Source organism: Epinephelus moara, chromosome 5 (assembly GCF_006386435.1).
Source record: "Epinephelus moara isolate mb chromosome 5, YSFRI_EMoa_1.0, whole genome shotgun sequence".
NCBI lineage: Eukaryota > Metazoa > Chordata > Actinopteri > Perciformes > Serranidae > Epinephelus > Epinephelus moara.
This window is the reverse complement of record NC_065510.1, coordinates 27,836,475-27,852,553: the sequence shown is the minus strand read 5'-3', so window position 1 is coordinate 27,852,553 and position 16,079 is coordinate 27,836,475. Positions and strand designations below refer to the sequence as shown.

General features: G+C 39.8%; 1 protein-coding gene across 1 annotated transcript in view; it reads left to right on the top strand.

The window, feature by feature from the left end:
• The window catches only part of pycr1b (pyrroline-5-carboxylate reductase 1b), a 10,609-nt gene extending 2,402 nt beyond the window's left edge, over positions 1–8,207 (top strand). Inside the window, exons 3-9 of the mRNA XM_050044545.1 lie at positions 1,421–1,491; positions 1,724–1,903; positions 2,253–2,360; positions 2,531–2,644; positions 4,306–4,398; positions 5,414–5,577; positions 7,255–8,207. Coding sequence (XP_049900502.1) covers positions 1,421–1,491; positions 1,724–1,903; positions 2,253–2,360; positions 2,531–2,644; positions 4,306–4,398; positions 5,414–5,577; positions 7,255–7,432 — 908 coding nt within the window. The 3' untranslated portion in view covers positions 7,433–8,207. The remainder of the gene's footprint in view (positions 1–1,420; positions 1,492–1,723; positions 1,904–2,252; positions 2,361–2,530; positions 2,645–4,305; positions 4,399–5,413; positions 5,578–7,254) is intronic.
• The last annotated feature ends 7,872 nt before the right edge of the window (positions 8,208–16,079 follow it).

Genomic DNA, 16,079 nt, shown 5'->3' with positions numbered 1-16,079 from the left:
AATTCTTTAAAAATCATACAATGTGATTTCCTGGATTTTTTTTCTCATTTTGTCTCTCATAGTTGAAGTGTACCTCTGATGAAAATTACAGACCTCTCTCATCTTTCTAAGTAGGAGAACTTGCAAAATCAGTGGCTGACTAAATACTTTTTTGCCCCACTGTACATACATACACACGCATATCTACCTTAATAAGTCCTGCAGAGTTGACTCACTACTTTTTTTGCAAACCTGTGCACATGTATAAGGCCTTATTATTGTAATTAATTTAATCAATCAATCAATTTTATTTATAAAGCCCAATATCACAAATCACAATTTGCCTCAGAGGGCTTTACAGCATACAACATCCCTCTGTCCTTTGGACCCTCTCAGCGGATAAGGAAAAACTCTCCAAACAACCCCTTTATAATTAAAGTAACAGTTTGGCCGATAACCGATACCAATGCTATAAAGAAATCTTCATTATAAAAAAATGAACTGTTTTAAAGTCATTCAGCCCTTCATTACACTACCTATGAATAAGCACAAATTCAGTCACATAAATTTATGAAACAACCTTTAAAAGGACCTTTCTCCTGAAAAACATTTGTAAAAAAAAAAAAAAAAAAAAAAACTGTTTCAAAAAACCTTATTACCATATACATAATATATACTTCCCTCTCTAATATATATTTTATATTGCTGTGAAAACACCAACAAACTTCTCCTTCAAAAACAACTGTATTTATTCAAGTTTCTGGCCAAAAACAACATTTTAAAAGATTAAATTTGAATATATCACCTAATACTAAATTTTACTGTATAGAGTTTGAAGGCATCATAGTGTAACTCAGTGCAACCTCTGTTAGCTGTTAGTTGCAGCTACCAACAGGTACATTTACTAGTTCTCCTTTTGCTGATGTCAACATAGATTTGTTGTTCATAATGTAACATTATCAGGGAAGCAATGAGGTGCGTCTCTTGATGTGAAGATGGTGAGTTTACTGCATCCTTTCGTCCCGATGGCATCCCCTGAACGATCACTGTTCATCCCACACACATTTATATTGACTCCAGGAAGACGGGAAATGTTTGTTTCGAGCTCTGCTTTTTAGCCTGTACAAAATAGATGTGAGGCAATGGGAAATAATTGGCTACTGCTGTCGGTGAATGCCATCTTATTGATGGATGCATCTCTTGATAATAATAATATATTTTATTGCATATTTTGGGTAGTCCTTTATCTGTTTCCCCTTTAGGCTGTTTTAGTCTGTATGAAATGTGTTATATAAATAAATAAAGCTGACTTTCATGTGCTGCTGAGACATGTGAATTTTCCCTCTGGGGATCAGTAAGGTCTTATCTTACAGTTGTCATTTCCTATCTCATCTTACATCCTCATAGCTCACTCTCCACTTCCTCCTGTCTCCCTCCCCAGGTGTGATTGCTACACACAGGATTACAGCCAGCTCCCCAGACACAGATCTGCCCACTGTGACGGGGCTGAGGGTGAGAAGACATGTTTCTGCTTCATTATGTGGTGTGTGGAAATGGGAAGAGAAATAGAAACACGGTGCAAGCGCACGTGTGCAAGAGTGGGCTTGTCTAAGAGGTTATAATAATGTGTGCATGTTGCTGTAACAACACCTGTTTGCCTCCTTTTCTGTTATTTCCCCATTTCTCTGAACACCCTTTCTCTGTTCAACATCTTTGGTTTTCATTTCTTCTTCTTCTTCTGTAGAAAATGGGGGTGAACCTGACGACTAGCAACAAAGAGACGGTCAATAAGAGTGATGTGCTCTTCCTGGCTGTGAAACCCCACATCATCCCCTTTGTTCTGGATGAGATTGGGCCAGACATCGAGGACCGTCATCTCATAGTTTCCTGTGCGGCAGGCGTCACCATCAGCTCCATAGAGAAGGTTAGCCTTTATCACTATCTCTGTCTTGCTCTGTAACCTAGATTTATTGATCTGATGAAGTTTCACAAGCTTTAGATGACTCTATATGTAGTACGCACTTTGTGGTGTTGTTTCAGCCTGCCTGTGGTGTACAAAATAATTTTTTGTCAAACCAGCCACACTAGTCTCCTCTGTCTTCTCCTCAAGCCTTTCTGTCTTCTTATTTGTCTTCTCTCTCTTCCTCCCACCCTATCTCAAATTAATTTTAATCAAAGTGTTTTGGCATGCTCCCAAGCGTGTAAAGGAAACTGTTTTACATCCTGCCACCTCCACACACCTTTCCTGTATTTCCATTCTTGTAATTTCACAGAAGCTGCTTCAGTACCGTACAGCTCCTAAAGTCATGAGGTGTATGACTAATACTCCAGTGGTGGTGAGAGAGGGAGCTACAGTGTACGCCACTGGGACACATGCAGAGGTAAAGTGGACGAACTGTAGATACGAGAGTCAAATGTGTTTTTGGGGTTTCAGGTTTTGCCCTGTGTCTCAGATAAAAGTATCAAAAGCAGCACAGAAAGGTTGAACCAGATGTTTAGCTTTGAATAATTCTTCCACGTCATTACCAGCATGTTGTCCACCTTCTTTCAGGTGGAGGATGGCAAGTTACTGGAGCAGCTGATGGCCAGCGTGGGTTTCTGCACAGAGGTGGAGGAGGACCTCATCGATGCTGTCACCGGGCTGAGTGGCAGCGGACCGGCCTACGTGAGTAACTTCAGAGATGTGTGTTTGTCACAAAGCAGTGTATGTGAGGCAAGGTGTGTAAGAGGCTGTCATCACTGTGTGGTCTGGTATGGAGGAAATAATCTGTGTAATCCTTTATCCCAAAATAGCCTAGACAGGAGTCTGCTGCAATGTTGGTGATTTCAACTTTATGTTAACAGTCAAAGGATTCATTACTCAAATTTTCTCCAAACTTCTTTTTGCACTCAGAGAGCTACTGAGACTTATTCTGAAATGATGTTGGAACGATCTGATGTGCTGTGTTTTTGGAAGACTGGTTGTCATTAGTTATCTATATCTTCAGCTGTCAGGCTTCACAGCTATAGAGCTTAAACCGATGATTATGTGTTTTTATAATCTTATTTTTTGATAAATTATGTAGTCTATAAATTGGCAGAAAAAATAATGACAGCGAGTAAACAAAGCCTCAAAGTGATAGTGTTATTTGATAAAGTCAAAAACTCTATTTATTCAATTCATAATAAGATACAGAGAAAAGTAATCAAATCTTCACAGCTGTAAGCAGCAAGTATTAAGTAGTTTCACTTGATGAATTACTGAAATGCAGATAATTTTGACTATATATACTGCAGTCAGTGCTGACTGTTAAAAACCTCTGCGTGCTCACTGTGTCTTTCAGTGACTGGTGATATTATTTTTTAGATGTTTCAAGGCTGGAGGTTTAGACACAAAGAAAACAGTGGCAGAAGAAGAGGTCAAATGCATGCCAGGATGTGTGTTTTCTTTCTTTTTGTATTTTTTCGTATCGGGATACGTTTTTCCTCTATTGAATGTCTCCTTTAGAAAACACACGAGGGAGCCCAGCTGTGGTAATTGCTTGTATTGCCATGCTTGTTTTTCCAAATCTCGATCACTCCTGCTTTATAAAACGGTCACGTCACATGCCTGCTTAGCAGGCAAAGGTGTGTAGTGGTTGAGGAAATTAAGAATTGTGTCTGTGGGTTATCTGCTGTCTGCATAGAGCTTGAGGTTTTAAACAGGTATTTTTAAATGTAGGCTTGAAGATGTTTGAGCACTAGTTTGCCCGTCCTAACTGTGAGGAGGTGGTGAGGTAACTTTAAATGAAGGGGATGTCAATGTTAAAGAGTCAACTTGTTGTTCTATGCAGACTGGAGGCTGAAGAATGAGAAAGAAGCAAAGAAAGCTGAACAAATCATTAATCTGTTGACTCAAATTCTTGATAAATCAGATTGTTGGTTTGTATATAAAGTCTGTACGAGGGCTGGGCGATACTGAGAAAATGGAATACCTCCGTATTGATATTGTGATGATACTGTAGGATTGACTATTGGTGCTTCCACAAAATATCAATACAATGAGATTTCTGCTAAATAATCATCAGTAATGTGGATATAATGACTAAGTGAGCTAAGGCAAACAATACAACAGTCAGGTCAGTTAATAAAATTACATTACTTTACTGTAATGCAGCCTTTAAAACCAAGAAAAGACAACACCTACAATATTACGCCATCCAAAATCTAAGACGATATCTAATTTCATAACATGTCGATATATGATCAATATTTTGCCCAGCCTCAGTCTCTACATTTGATAAAGATGTGATGACATTACTGCATAAAGGCAAAAACATTTAACTGTGTGTGTTTGTGTGTAAACAGGCGTTCACAGCCCTTGATGCTCTTGCAGACGGGGGAGTGAAGATGGGTCTGCCCAGACGACTGGCTGTCAGACTTGGAGCTCAGGCCTTGTTGGTCAGTTGTGTTTATTGTGTGTGTGTGTGTGTGTGTGTGTGTGTGTGTGTGTGTGTGTGTGTGTGTGGTATTTGTGTCTGTTTCACTGCGCCTGTTCTCAATATTAAGCCTCCGTGATCTATTGGTCATCTGTTTCTGAAGACAGAAAATGCAGTGAGATTGAGTTGCTGCTTTCAATGCACCAAATATTCCTACTGTCTTGAAACTGCTGACTTAAGTCCCTAAAAATGATGAAACTCTGGAAATATAAAACTCAGTGTGATATTCTGACAAAGAAAAAAGATGAAAAAGATCAGTTTTCAACACGTAGCTGTTTTCTGCAGGGTCAACACAGGTGATTGGTGAAAGCAGAAATTTCTAATTGCTGCTGTTTTCAACCTGATTAATAAAAATAGATATTGCTTGAATTTGTTAACGCTGACACTGTTTTGATCCCAATTTGGCAATTTGTCAAAATAGATTACTGGAAACGATTAACTTCAAACTGTTTTTGCAGTCGTGGCAGCTGCTTCAGGCTCCGTCTTCTGCTCAGTGTGTTCAGCTCCTTTCTGCATTTTTATGAGCAATGTTCTGTTTTGTCCCTTTTTTTTCCTGCACGAGTCTCTTCAGATGTTGTTATTTGTTGTAGACAGTAAATGCTCTTGGTCTGAGTGTCTCCTCTTGTTTGCACATTTGTCTCCAGGAAACACTCTCCAAAGGCACTGTGGCTGCATAGTCATACTCGCCTATTGTAAGCCAACAAGCTGCCTGGAAAATCTTTCTCCAAAGAAAAAATTCAAATCTTGTGTACGTCAGATTAGATTTAATTTCTTAGATGGACTTTATTTGTGATTGATTCTACAGTACAATGCACATGTGAATCTCTCCCGTTATGATGATGACAAAAGCATTTTTGTCACTGAGGATGCGTCAGCACTCCACGGCTAAGAAGAAGTTAACAATACAATGACCTTCATATAAATCCTCGTCTCCCTCCGCTTCTTAAGCTCTCTGTCATGTTCATGTTTTTCGTCAGGGAGCAGCGAGGATGCTGCTGGACTCGGAGCAGCACCCCGGCCAGCTGAAGGACAATGTGTGCTCACCAGGGGGCGCCACCATCCACGCCCTGCATGTCATGGAGAGCGGCGGCTTCCGCAGCCTCCTGATCAATGCAGTGGAGGCTTCATGCATCAGGACACGGTGAGACTGTCACGCCTGCAAATACAAATCAAAAAGGATACTGATACTGATGATTAAAACAACAATTTGGCTGATTGTGAGTAGTTTTTGGTTGTAGTTAAAGTAAAGTCATTCAGTCCTTTGTTACTCTACCTTCGAATGAGCACAAGTTCAATCATATAAAAGTATGAACACTTCATGAGAACATTATGATTCACCTTTGACCAATACTCATTTTTACTGAACGGAGCTTGAACGCATCATAATGTAACTCAGTGCAGCCTCCCTTAGTTGTGAGTTCCAGCCACCAACTGCTTAGAGCTAATGCTAACCAGTTATCCTCCTGCTGATTTTTAACACAGATTCGTTGTTCACAATGAAGAACTATCAGAGTAAAAAATAGGGTGCGTCGCCTGATGTTTAGATAGCGATTTTACTACATCCTTTCGTCTCGAAGGTGTCCCGGGGAAGATCTCAGTTCATCCCAGAAACATTTTCTATTCTTCCCGGGATGGAGCTCTGCTTTTTAGACTGACACAACAAAGAAGACATCAGCCACTACCATCGGTGAACATCTTATTTGCCGATGGCAGTCAACAAGGCGAATACCAGCTGATAAATCAGTGCATCCCTTCAAATCACACATCTAAACCAACAGCAAGACCAGATTTCTCAGCCTTGTCTCACCTTTTGCTGTTTTTGGCCCCAAAATTTCCCCTAAGTTGTCAAGATGTTGTGAATTATTTTTATTTATAAATCTGCTTAATATTTTTGTCAGTTGATTAATCATTTTGTCTGTAAAATATTAAGATGATGGCAATTGTCCATCACAAAGTTCTCGAGCCAAAGAAATGTCTCATTCAGTTTATAATGATATTAAAAGTAGCAAAGACCTTTAAGAAGATGAAGCCATCTTTGGGATTTTGCCAGACACGCCACATTGAGAAATGTTGACCATTAATTTTCTGACAAGTCAATAAATCAATCACCAACCATTGTGGCACAAAATTTGAAAACGTTGTATTTCTGTATTCCACTGTCAAGACCATCAACACCTGCTGCAGAGGCATTATATAGAAATTATTCTTTATACAAAAACAAACATGAATATTTCAGGAATGCAGTTCGCTCTTGACCCTGTTATGGTACAGGTCCACAGGAGCCGTCATTTCCACACTTCCCATTAATTGTATGTAAGCAGCTGTGCAATGCATTCTGGTCGCGCAGCTTTGCGTTTCAAGAAACAGGGTGTCCATTCCTTGTGTGCATAAAGTAGAATCTAGGTTACTTAATGCAGATCAGGGCCGTCCGCCGTGACTCGCTGCCTCTGAAACTCCTGAAAAACTGTTAAACTAACCATTGTTGAGCTAGAATAAAGACGGAATCAGGAACTGCATGGCTTATTTCTCACAGTAGATATTTTCAGGAGCACATTATGGTGCTTTCGTAATTTAAGACCAAGTTTCTAAAGGAGCCGCCATGTTGGTCTGGTTTTAAATCTGGGAGCAGACAGCCCATGGACCTAATGGGACACCCATCCAGAGCCCAATACAAATGCAAAGTCTGCTGCTCTTCATGCTTTGTAGTTTTCAAACTGAAGGAAATATGACACACACACACACACACACACACACACACACACACACACCTGTGTTTGTACTGTATATCTAAACACCAGGCGTTCTCTTCCTCTCACAGGGAGCTGCAGTATCTGGCGGACCAGGAGCGCATCTCTCCAGCAGCCATTAAGAAAACGACACTGGACAAGGTGCTCCAGCAACCCGGAGTCACAGTCAGCGGAGTGGCTAATGGGAACGGCAAATCAGGGCTCAGCCTGTTCAACAATCGCGGCCCCGGGATCAAGAAGAAGAACTGAGTACACAGAGGCAGGCGCACACACAAACACATCACAGGTTTGAGTGTACACACGTGTACACACATGGACATACATGCATCGTATATAGCTGGTCTGATCTGAAATCAGATCCGTTTCACTTCACATAAATGCCAAATTATTTATTCCTACTTGGGTTACATGCGGACAGTGGACCTGCTGGTGTCATCACCACATTACACACAAGCACAGGTGCATTCTGGGTGTGTTGCCCACAGTTATAGCCTTATGTTGTAATGCAGGATTACTGTCTACACATACACAAATCCAGATAGACAGTGAAGAGCAAAAGTGCATTTGCAATCTGTTGTCTGTTTGTTTGGGCTCTCAACTATCTAAGGCTGTTAAGGCTGCTAAAACAGTAATGACCCAGCGGGCCATCATGGGATCCTGGTACACACCAGGCAGCAGATGGCTGCTGGGATACCATCAAGCTCTTAATGTTTGTCTTTAATGTCTTTCTTTTAAAACAAAAATGAAGCCACGGTGTAAATCATCCTGTACCCTTCTTCTGTTTGTGCTAATAATTATTTTATGTTGGACAACAGTATTACACTGTTCACAAAGACTGAACAAAACAAAGAATAACTTTTATGTATGGTTATTTTGATTGTCGTATTTGAACACTATGGTCTTTCATGCAATGTCATAATGGGGTTTCTTCTAGCACATTAAGAACACTGTGCCTTCGACCCTTTGGACCCACAGTATGTATGTATTTCTTGCAAGTAAAGGTCATTCAGAGCTTTAAAAGAAATGCTTTTTGCTCAGATCTCTTTTTTCACTTCCTGTTTGTGAAGGACGTCACATGTCTTAAACCCCAAATCTTGAAATGGTATCTTGTAACTCTTGATGTCTTATTATATAAAGGCACCTTTTACATTTTCTCTCCTTAAGAAAGTGTGATGTTGTTACCTGAAAGTCCTACAAGAAATTCATCTACACAAAGAAGCAACATTATATGAAGATATTTTCATATAGATCAGTCCGTCCTTTTTGTGTATTTGTATCGTTTGTTATATTTTTAACCCCATAATTTTGCACGTTATGTATTGTTTTGTTTGGATTATCAACCACTGAGTTGGTGACGGTCAAAATATCAATATTAAAGCAGCAGAATCAAATGCGTTTGTTTCAAAGCTCCCTGAGTTGAATATGAGTCTGGTTTGACTCTGCACTCCATGCATTTATTTTATGGTATAGTTAGGACTCACCAGACTTCATCACTGAGTAATTAAGATGCACCCTGGCCTGCAGATGGCGCCCTACGATCACACGACCAAATCACACATGCCAGCTAAGATCAAATTACCCTCTTCACATAGCTTCCAGTTGAGAGTGACTTAAAATTGACCCTGGCCCAACATCAAATATAACCACACCACCTCACTTATTGGCATTAGCTGTACTGCTACTGTTACATGATTCATCAGCATTCTTATTTTGTCCGCTCCAGCATGCCACTGTCTCTTCAGTCTCTTCCCAGTCACATTCCTGATCACCCAAAGTCTGTGTGTATACTAAATAATAGGAGGTTAGATAAATGTGTTTTTCCTTACTGGCCTGGAGGTGCAAAGAGGAAACACTGTCCAATTTTAGAAGCTTTCTGTCAGCAGGACATATGACCAGAGAGAGGGGTCATGAATGTCTCTGCAGATCCAGCCTTCTCCCGTTCTGTTTATGTTGACATAATTATTACTTAACAAGTTAAGAAACATAAGGGGTCTGCTGTCAGGGGTGGAAGGAGAATCTTCACTTAAAGGAGCACTTCACCCACAAAATGAGCATTTGTAAATCACTTAGTCAGGCTGTGTTAACTTAAATTTGTCATGTCTCCATGGAAAACTGCAAAGAAGTTGAGTTACTGATTGATTAGGGAACCTTTCAACAACAGCAAAAAACTCTCACACAACTCGTGCAGTACAATCTAAGTCTCATTTATCCAGTCATGCTCAGCACTTCCCACATACAAGCATTTTTGCTAAAACCTTACTGTGTAATACTGAAATTGAAACTTATCCATGTTCTCTGCAAAGCCAGACTCCAGTGCCAAGGTTACTGTAGTGAAATGCATGAGGTTAGCAGGTACTAAGCATATGCCTGTATAAATGAGACTTGGATTATATTAGGAGTTGTGTGAGAGTTTGTAAAATGAAATTTTGATATAGTTTTGCTGTCATTAAACATGATTCCCAGTCAATTAATAACTCAATGTTTGACATTTTCTGTGGAGACATGCAAGAAAAAGTTTTCTTGATGGATTCAAGGTAATATGGCATCAATAATTCATATACAAATGGTCATTTTGTGGGTGAAGTACTTCTTCAAATAAAAGTACCCATGCCACAATATAAAAATGCTCCATTAAAAAAGTCCTGCATTTAATATCTTGAGTAAAATATGCAGAAGTATTATCAGCTAAATGCACTTATAGATTGATCCTAGTACTTATTCTGGAGTAAAATGTCCCCTGTGACTGATGTGATGTTATTGGATTGTTAATACTGTTGTGTTTGTAAGTCAGTGTAAGTAACAATTAATTGCTGTGAGTACTTGAGGTGGAATTTTATCTAATTTATTTACAGTTTGGTAGTTTAGTCGAGTGGTATTCAAACTAGGGGTCGGACCCCTCCAGAGGGTCACCAGATAAATCTGAGAGGTCTTAAAATGATTAATGAGAGAGAAGAGGGTGTTCAGTTTCACACATTTGTATCAGTTTTTTTTTCCTTTGGAATTTTTTTAATAACTCTCTGAGCCTTGAGGGGTTTAACCCTTTAAAACCTGAGTAAATTGGCTTGATTTCTTTTAAAAACATGGGGCGAAGGCAGCGAGTAAGAAGAAATTACCCCCAAAAATTGCAATGAATTAGTAAAGAGAATATTTAAAAAGAAAAGAAAAGTCAAAACATACAAACAAGAAAACTACCTGCTTAAAAATTAAAATTATTATCCAACATAATTTTAAAATGTAATAATAACTCTGAATATAGTTTTCTTTAGCTTTTTTCTTTTTCCTAAGTTTTTGTTTTTAAATAATTCTCCAATTTTCTTGTTTAAATGTGTGGGACATTTCTTACCAAGTTGCTCATTGCCATTTTCCCCATGTTTTTGAAAGAAATCACAGTTTGCTCAGGGTCCAAAGGTTTGAAGACTTCCGAAAGGCATCTGAAAGCAGCACAAGAAAAGTGATGTAGCTCCAGGTTTCAAAGAGTTAAATGACATTTAGAGGAGACATCATGATGCTTTAGTGGAGATGCTCACAAAACAGTTTTTGCAAGAGGTTACAAGCAAAAACGATAAGGAAACACTGGTTTAATCTTTGCATGCTTGTGTTGTATTTTATACACTATAACCTTTATTTAAAGGTTTACAATGAAGGAGTGGAGCTTAGCGTTTGTGAACATGCAAGCCAGCCAAATTTAATATAAAAGCCAACCCCAGATTCACTCACACTGTGTATTTCACCTGGCTATATATCGTTTTTTCAGCACTGTGTCTTTTGATGCCTGCTGTTTACAGTCTGTCACCTGGTTGCTGCCTTTTTATAAAGCTGTGACCTCACCTGAGCTCTGTAGGGGGACATGGAAAATCAGAAAATACAGGCAGAGGACAGAGTCTCTATAGAAAACCATGTCACCACACATTTCTGGTTGGGTATAAGTGATAATTGGATTATTTCTGTATTAATCTCTACATTGCTTTTGTCCCTGCATAGTATATCTTTAATAACTAGGAAGTCACACTGAGATTAAAACCTCTTTAACAAGTGAGACCTGGCCAAGACAGGGTCAAATAACTGCATCCAACACGGACAGGACAACAACATCAACAGCAACACAAAATACACAATACAGTGCATTCAGAAGGCAGCAATATTTAGTCATGTGTCCGTTATTTGAGACAACTGCAGCTAGCAGTGACCACCTTCATTATAATATAAGATTGCTATAGTCTGTCTTTTATGTGAAATCTTAATCTTAAATTCTCATGTAAAATACAAGTACCTGGATGATATGCTTCAGTGCAGTACATGAATAAATGTTACTTCCACCACTCGGTGCTGCGAGCTTAGAAACTAAATATCAATGAGTCCTGAGTTGGTGTGATAGTAGAGGACAGAAGTGCAGTTACATTTGGGTATGTTATGAGATTGTGGTAGCTGCAGCAGACTTGAAGTCTGTGAGGTACTCAAGTCTAGATATTTAGGCCCATTCCTACGCTCCAGGCTGCTACATTTTGGATTAACAGATGCCACTTTGTGCGGGAATGAGATAGGCCTGTGGGTCTATTCAGGCAACACACAGGTGCATAATGGCGAAGTAAAAATGATGGAAGGAAAGTGATGGTTTGTGAAGAGCCATGTCCTCATTATAATTGAACAATTTGTAGCTGTTGTAGGATTAGTTTATTTTCCTTAAACTAATACACACACCAGTGTCCCTTGATTAAATTGCGTCCCGCATGCTCTTAGTGCACTCGGGCTGTTTATTTGTGCGTGCAATGGTTTTTCCTCCGCCGCTGAAGTGTCTCGGTAATCCCTCTTTTATTGTGAAAGGTTATTCTCCGCATGCTCCTGCCTCTGTCCGTTAAGATTAGCCATTCCTGGAGAGACTTCCATTTGCCTCTCATTATTAGACTTCTGTTACCTTTCGTCGGTCAGGCAGCTTTGAGCACCTCTCTTCCACCTAAGGTGAAGAGGATGTGCCTTGTGTCAATCATCTTGACACCGGCAGAGGGGCTAAGATGGCAGTTCAATGGCAGATAATCCTGAGTGGAAAGTTTGGACTGTGTGTGTGTGTGTGTGTGTGTGTGTGCGTGTGCGTGTGCGTGTGCGTGTGCGCGTGCGCGTGCGTGTGTGTGTGTGCTCGCCACAGCCCAGCATGGGATTTCTATCCACAGGTAGGCCAGATGCTACCTGTCATCTCCATTCAATCAATGTAATCACTGACCTTTGCAGTAACATGGTTGTTTGCATATCGTATCAAGGCCAGGGGGAGTGCCAGAAACAAAGATGAGTGAATAGATGGAAGGGCTTTTTCTTTCTTATTCTCCTCCATCAGCACCACCGCCAAACATCCACCTAATCCCTTCTAAAATGAAAAATTTAGAGAGACAAGCTAGGAAAGAGGTTTTTGTGGGCAGTCAAGTCTTCCATACTCACCGCTTGTGCAACGCTGTATTGTCAGTAGTGTTTGTGTGTGTGTGTGTGTGTGTGTGTGTGAGACCCATACAAAGCTATGATCTGCGGGCTGATACAGTATCAGTTAGGTGCAGCTGTCTGGTGAAACAGTCGCAGAAAGGGGAAGCTCTGACAGTTACCACACAGTCAGTGAATCTGCAGTATGGGCTTCCCTCTCCTGCCAACTTGCAATGTACAGAGGATCCCTGGGAACACACACTTTGATCTGCTGATGCTTATCTGGGAGTCAGATGTGCACAGAGGTGTGTAGCAGCGGGCGAATATTGTTTGGCCTCATATTCAGATCTTTTACATATCTTTGATTGTTTGATTGTTATTAGTGATGCATTTGCATGAAAGCAGCATGTTATTGTGGTATCTATTCAGGGTGAACTACTTTACATACTGTTGTTCAGCAGTTTCATGTCTAAAAAAAGTACTATATTTAATGAACTGATAGAGGCTTGAAATGAAAATTTCTTCCTCAAATCTAGAAATTAATGTGTAAATATAGCTGTTGGTTAAATGTACTTGAGTAAAAAGTACATTTTCATCTGAAATGTAGAGGACTACAAGTATATCATGTACTGTAAAAACCAAAGTACTTAGCTCAAAATACCCCAAAATACCTTGAAATCTTACTTAAGTGCGTAGCTTGAGTAAATTTTACTTCCCACCACTGTGTTTGTGTTGAATGGTAAATGGACCTGCACTTGTATAGCACCCTTCTAGTCATCCGACCACCCAAAGCACTTTTTACACTACGAGTCACATTCACCCATTCATACACATTCACACGCTGGTGGCCGAGGCTACCATACAAGGTGCCACCTGCTACTCAGTTTTGAACACACTCACACACTCCTGATGAACAGCCATTGGGAGCAATTTGGGGTTCAGTATCTTGCTCAAGGATACTTCGACATGTAGGCTGGAGGGGCCAGGGATCGAACCACTGATCTTCCGATTGGTGGACGACCCGCCCACATCACAAGTTTTTCAGGGGTTCCTAGTGCCAGTGTGTTATTAGATAAAACAGATGTTGACAAAGTTTTCCTTTGGGGATGTAATTTATATATGAAAAAATGTAATAAATTCCAGTATATTTTATCGCAATACTCATCTTATCGCAACATATTTAAAATCGCAGTAATATTGTATCGTGACTTAAGTATCTTGGATATATTGTATCATGGATCTTCTAGTGATTCCCACCCCTATCTGTTACAAGTGAAAATTCTGCAAGTTAAAGTCCTCATTATGCAGAATGGTCTATTTCTGAATAATATATTAATAATATTGTATTATAACTGGATTATATGTTGGTGCATTTATGTGTACGCATCACTTTCAGTGTTGCAGGTAAAGGTGGGGCTAATTCTACTTAACATACTGCGGGGTAGCTCATCTATAATAATATATTACGATAATATTCTGTATTAAAGGTGCTGTATACAACATTAAGAACATTAATATAGCACAAACTGCTAGAGATATAGTGGAGTAATGCCATCCTGGCCAGAGAATGAAGTCATGCTCCCTCTGCATTTGTTGTCATCTGAGCCTCTCTGTTTTTTGTTGTGGTAGTTGTGCCAGTTGCACGTGCAAGTGAGTCCCTGTGTGTGTGTATTCCACTTGCTAGCTAATCGCCACTGCTCTGCACTGCACTCATACAGCCGCTGATAATGCCATCCCAACCCTCAGTGGCAAAATTGTGTCATTGTGGAAGCATGGCACCCACCCTCCTTCTTTACTCCATTCAGTACATCAGTCACATGATCACAGCCTTCCATAATACCTGGGTTATTCACAAATTACTGGCTCATCATTATGTGGAATTTGTATGAATTTTGGTGCATTACTTTAAGTAGGAAAATGTACGAATATTGCATGAGAGCAGCCTGCTGCTAGCCACCGGCTCAGCCACCTCCATGTTGAGAGCCATGTGCAGGCAATCCTGGCTTGGACTCTGAACCATCAATATGCTCATTTAAGAGTCGACTTAAAACTCTCCTCTTTGGTAAAGCTGATAGTTAGGACTGGCTCAGGCTTGCCTTGGACCAGCCCCTAGTTAGGCTGACATAGGTCTAGTCTGCGGGCGGACTTCCTGTGATAATCGAGCTTCTCTCTCCATTTGCAAACATCCATGTCCCATTAATGCTACAGGCTCAGCCTTCTCCCCCTGAGCTTTTGTGCTGCCTTGTGTGTCCACGGATCGCAGTTGCGCCTGGATTGTGAGTTGTAGTTGCGCTGCTGCCGTGTTCCTGCCTGATGCCTACTATTACTGCTATTATTATTAGTCATACCTCTACCATTATTATAACCTTATAACTAATATTGTGACATACATATACTATCATGCATATAAAATTCATAGGCTACTACCATATACTACTATTACTATAGATTATTTCTATTATGATTATTATGTTATTGTTTTTATTGTTGTCGCTGTACATCTCTCGTTGTGTATCATTTTGTCATATGCATTACTCTTAGTTTATTATGTTGATTTGTTGTGTACACCCAACATTTATTGTGCCTCTGTCGGTGCTGGAGGAGGGATCTCTCCTCCATTGCTCTTCCTGATGTTTCCACCATTTTTTTTCCACCGTTAAAAGGGTTTTTTTCCTTATCCACTGTGAGGGTCCAAGGACAGAGGGATGTCGTATGCTGTAAAGCCCTGTGAGGCAAATTGTGAATTGTGATATTGGGTTTTATAAATAAAACAGACTGAATTCAACTGAATGTCATGAAGCACTTTTAATAATCTGAGTCTCCAAAGTAGCAAGTGAATAAAGCTGTAATGATATAAAATGTATATTTACCTTAATAGTGTAAAGTGGTATAAACCTGAAATACTCAAGTAAAGTACATGTACATGAGTAAATGTACTTAGTTACTTGCCCCCAATGTGTGCTATAGTATAATAAGCATTTATATTGGTGTATATTCTCATCATGCTGCCTCTCCTCAAGAGCTTGCATTCATCAGTAGTGTTGTTATGGGTGTCTCCCCATAAAATAATAAGAAACACATCTTCCTCTCTTATCCAGTCTTTGCCGATAAAACACCTTTGGATGAAAAATTGCTAATCCTGAAAACACAATTCTTAACCTCACCTCAGAATGACTTAACAGGCTGTAAGATTACGTCTGGGCTAAATATTATTATTAGTCATTTCTTAAAAATACCACGCCTAATTAAATGGTGTTTCAAAATGCAGCTCGACTTTCAGCAGCCTGGCAGAGATTTACTTTGATTTCTTAAAGGCCTGCGAAGGCCCGAGCAGAGATAACAGTTGTTGAATATGTAACACCAGCCATTTTTCATAAACTGAGTGGCATTATCCAGAAATAGGCTGCTAATATTGGTTGAGTGCTTTCTTGCCTTGTATCGAAAGTCATTAGTTTCCCAGAATGGAAATGGAGTATTGATAAACTACTATACA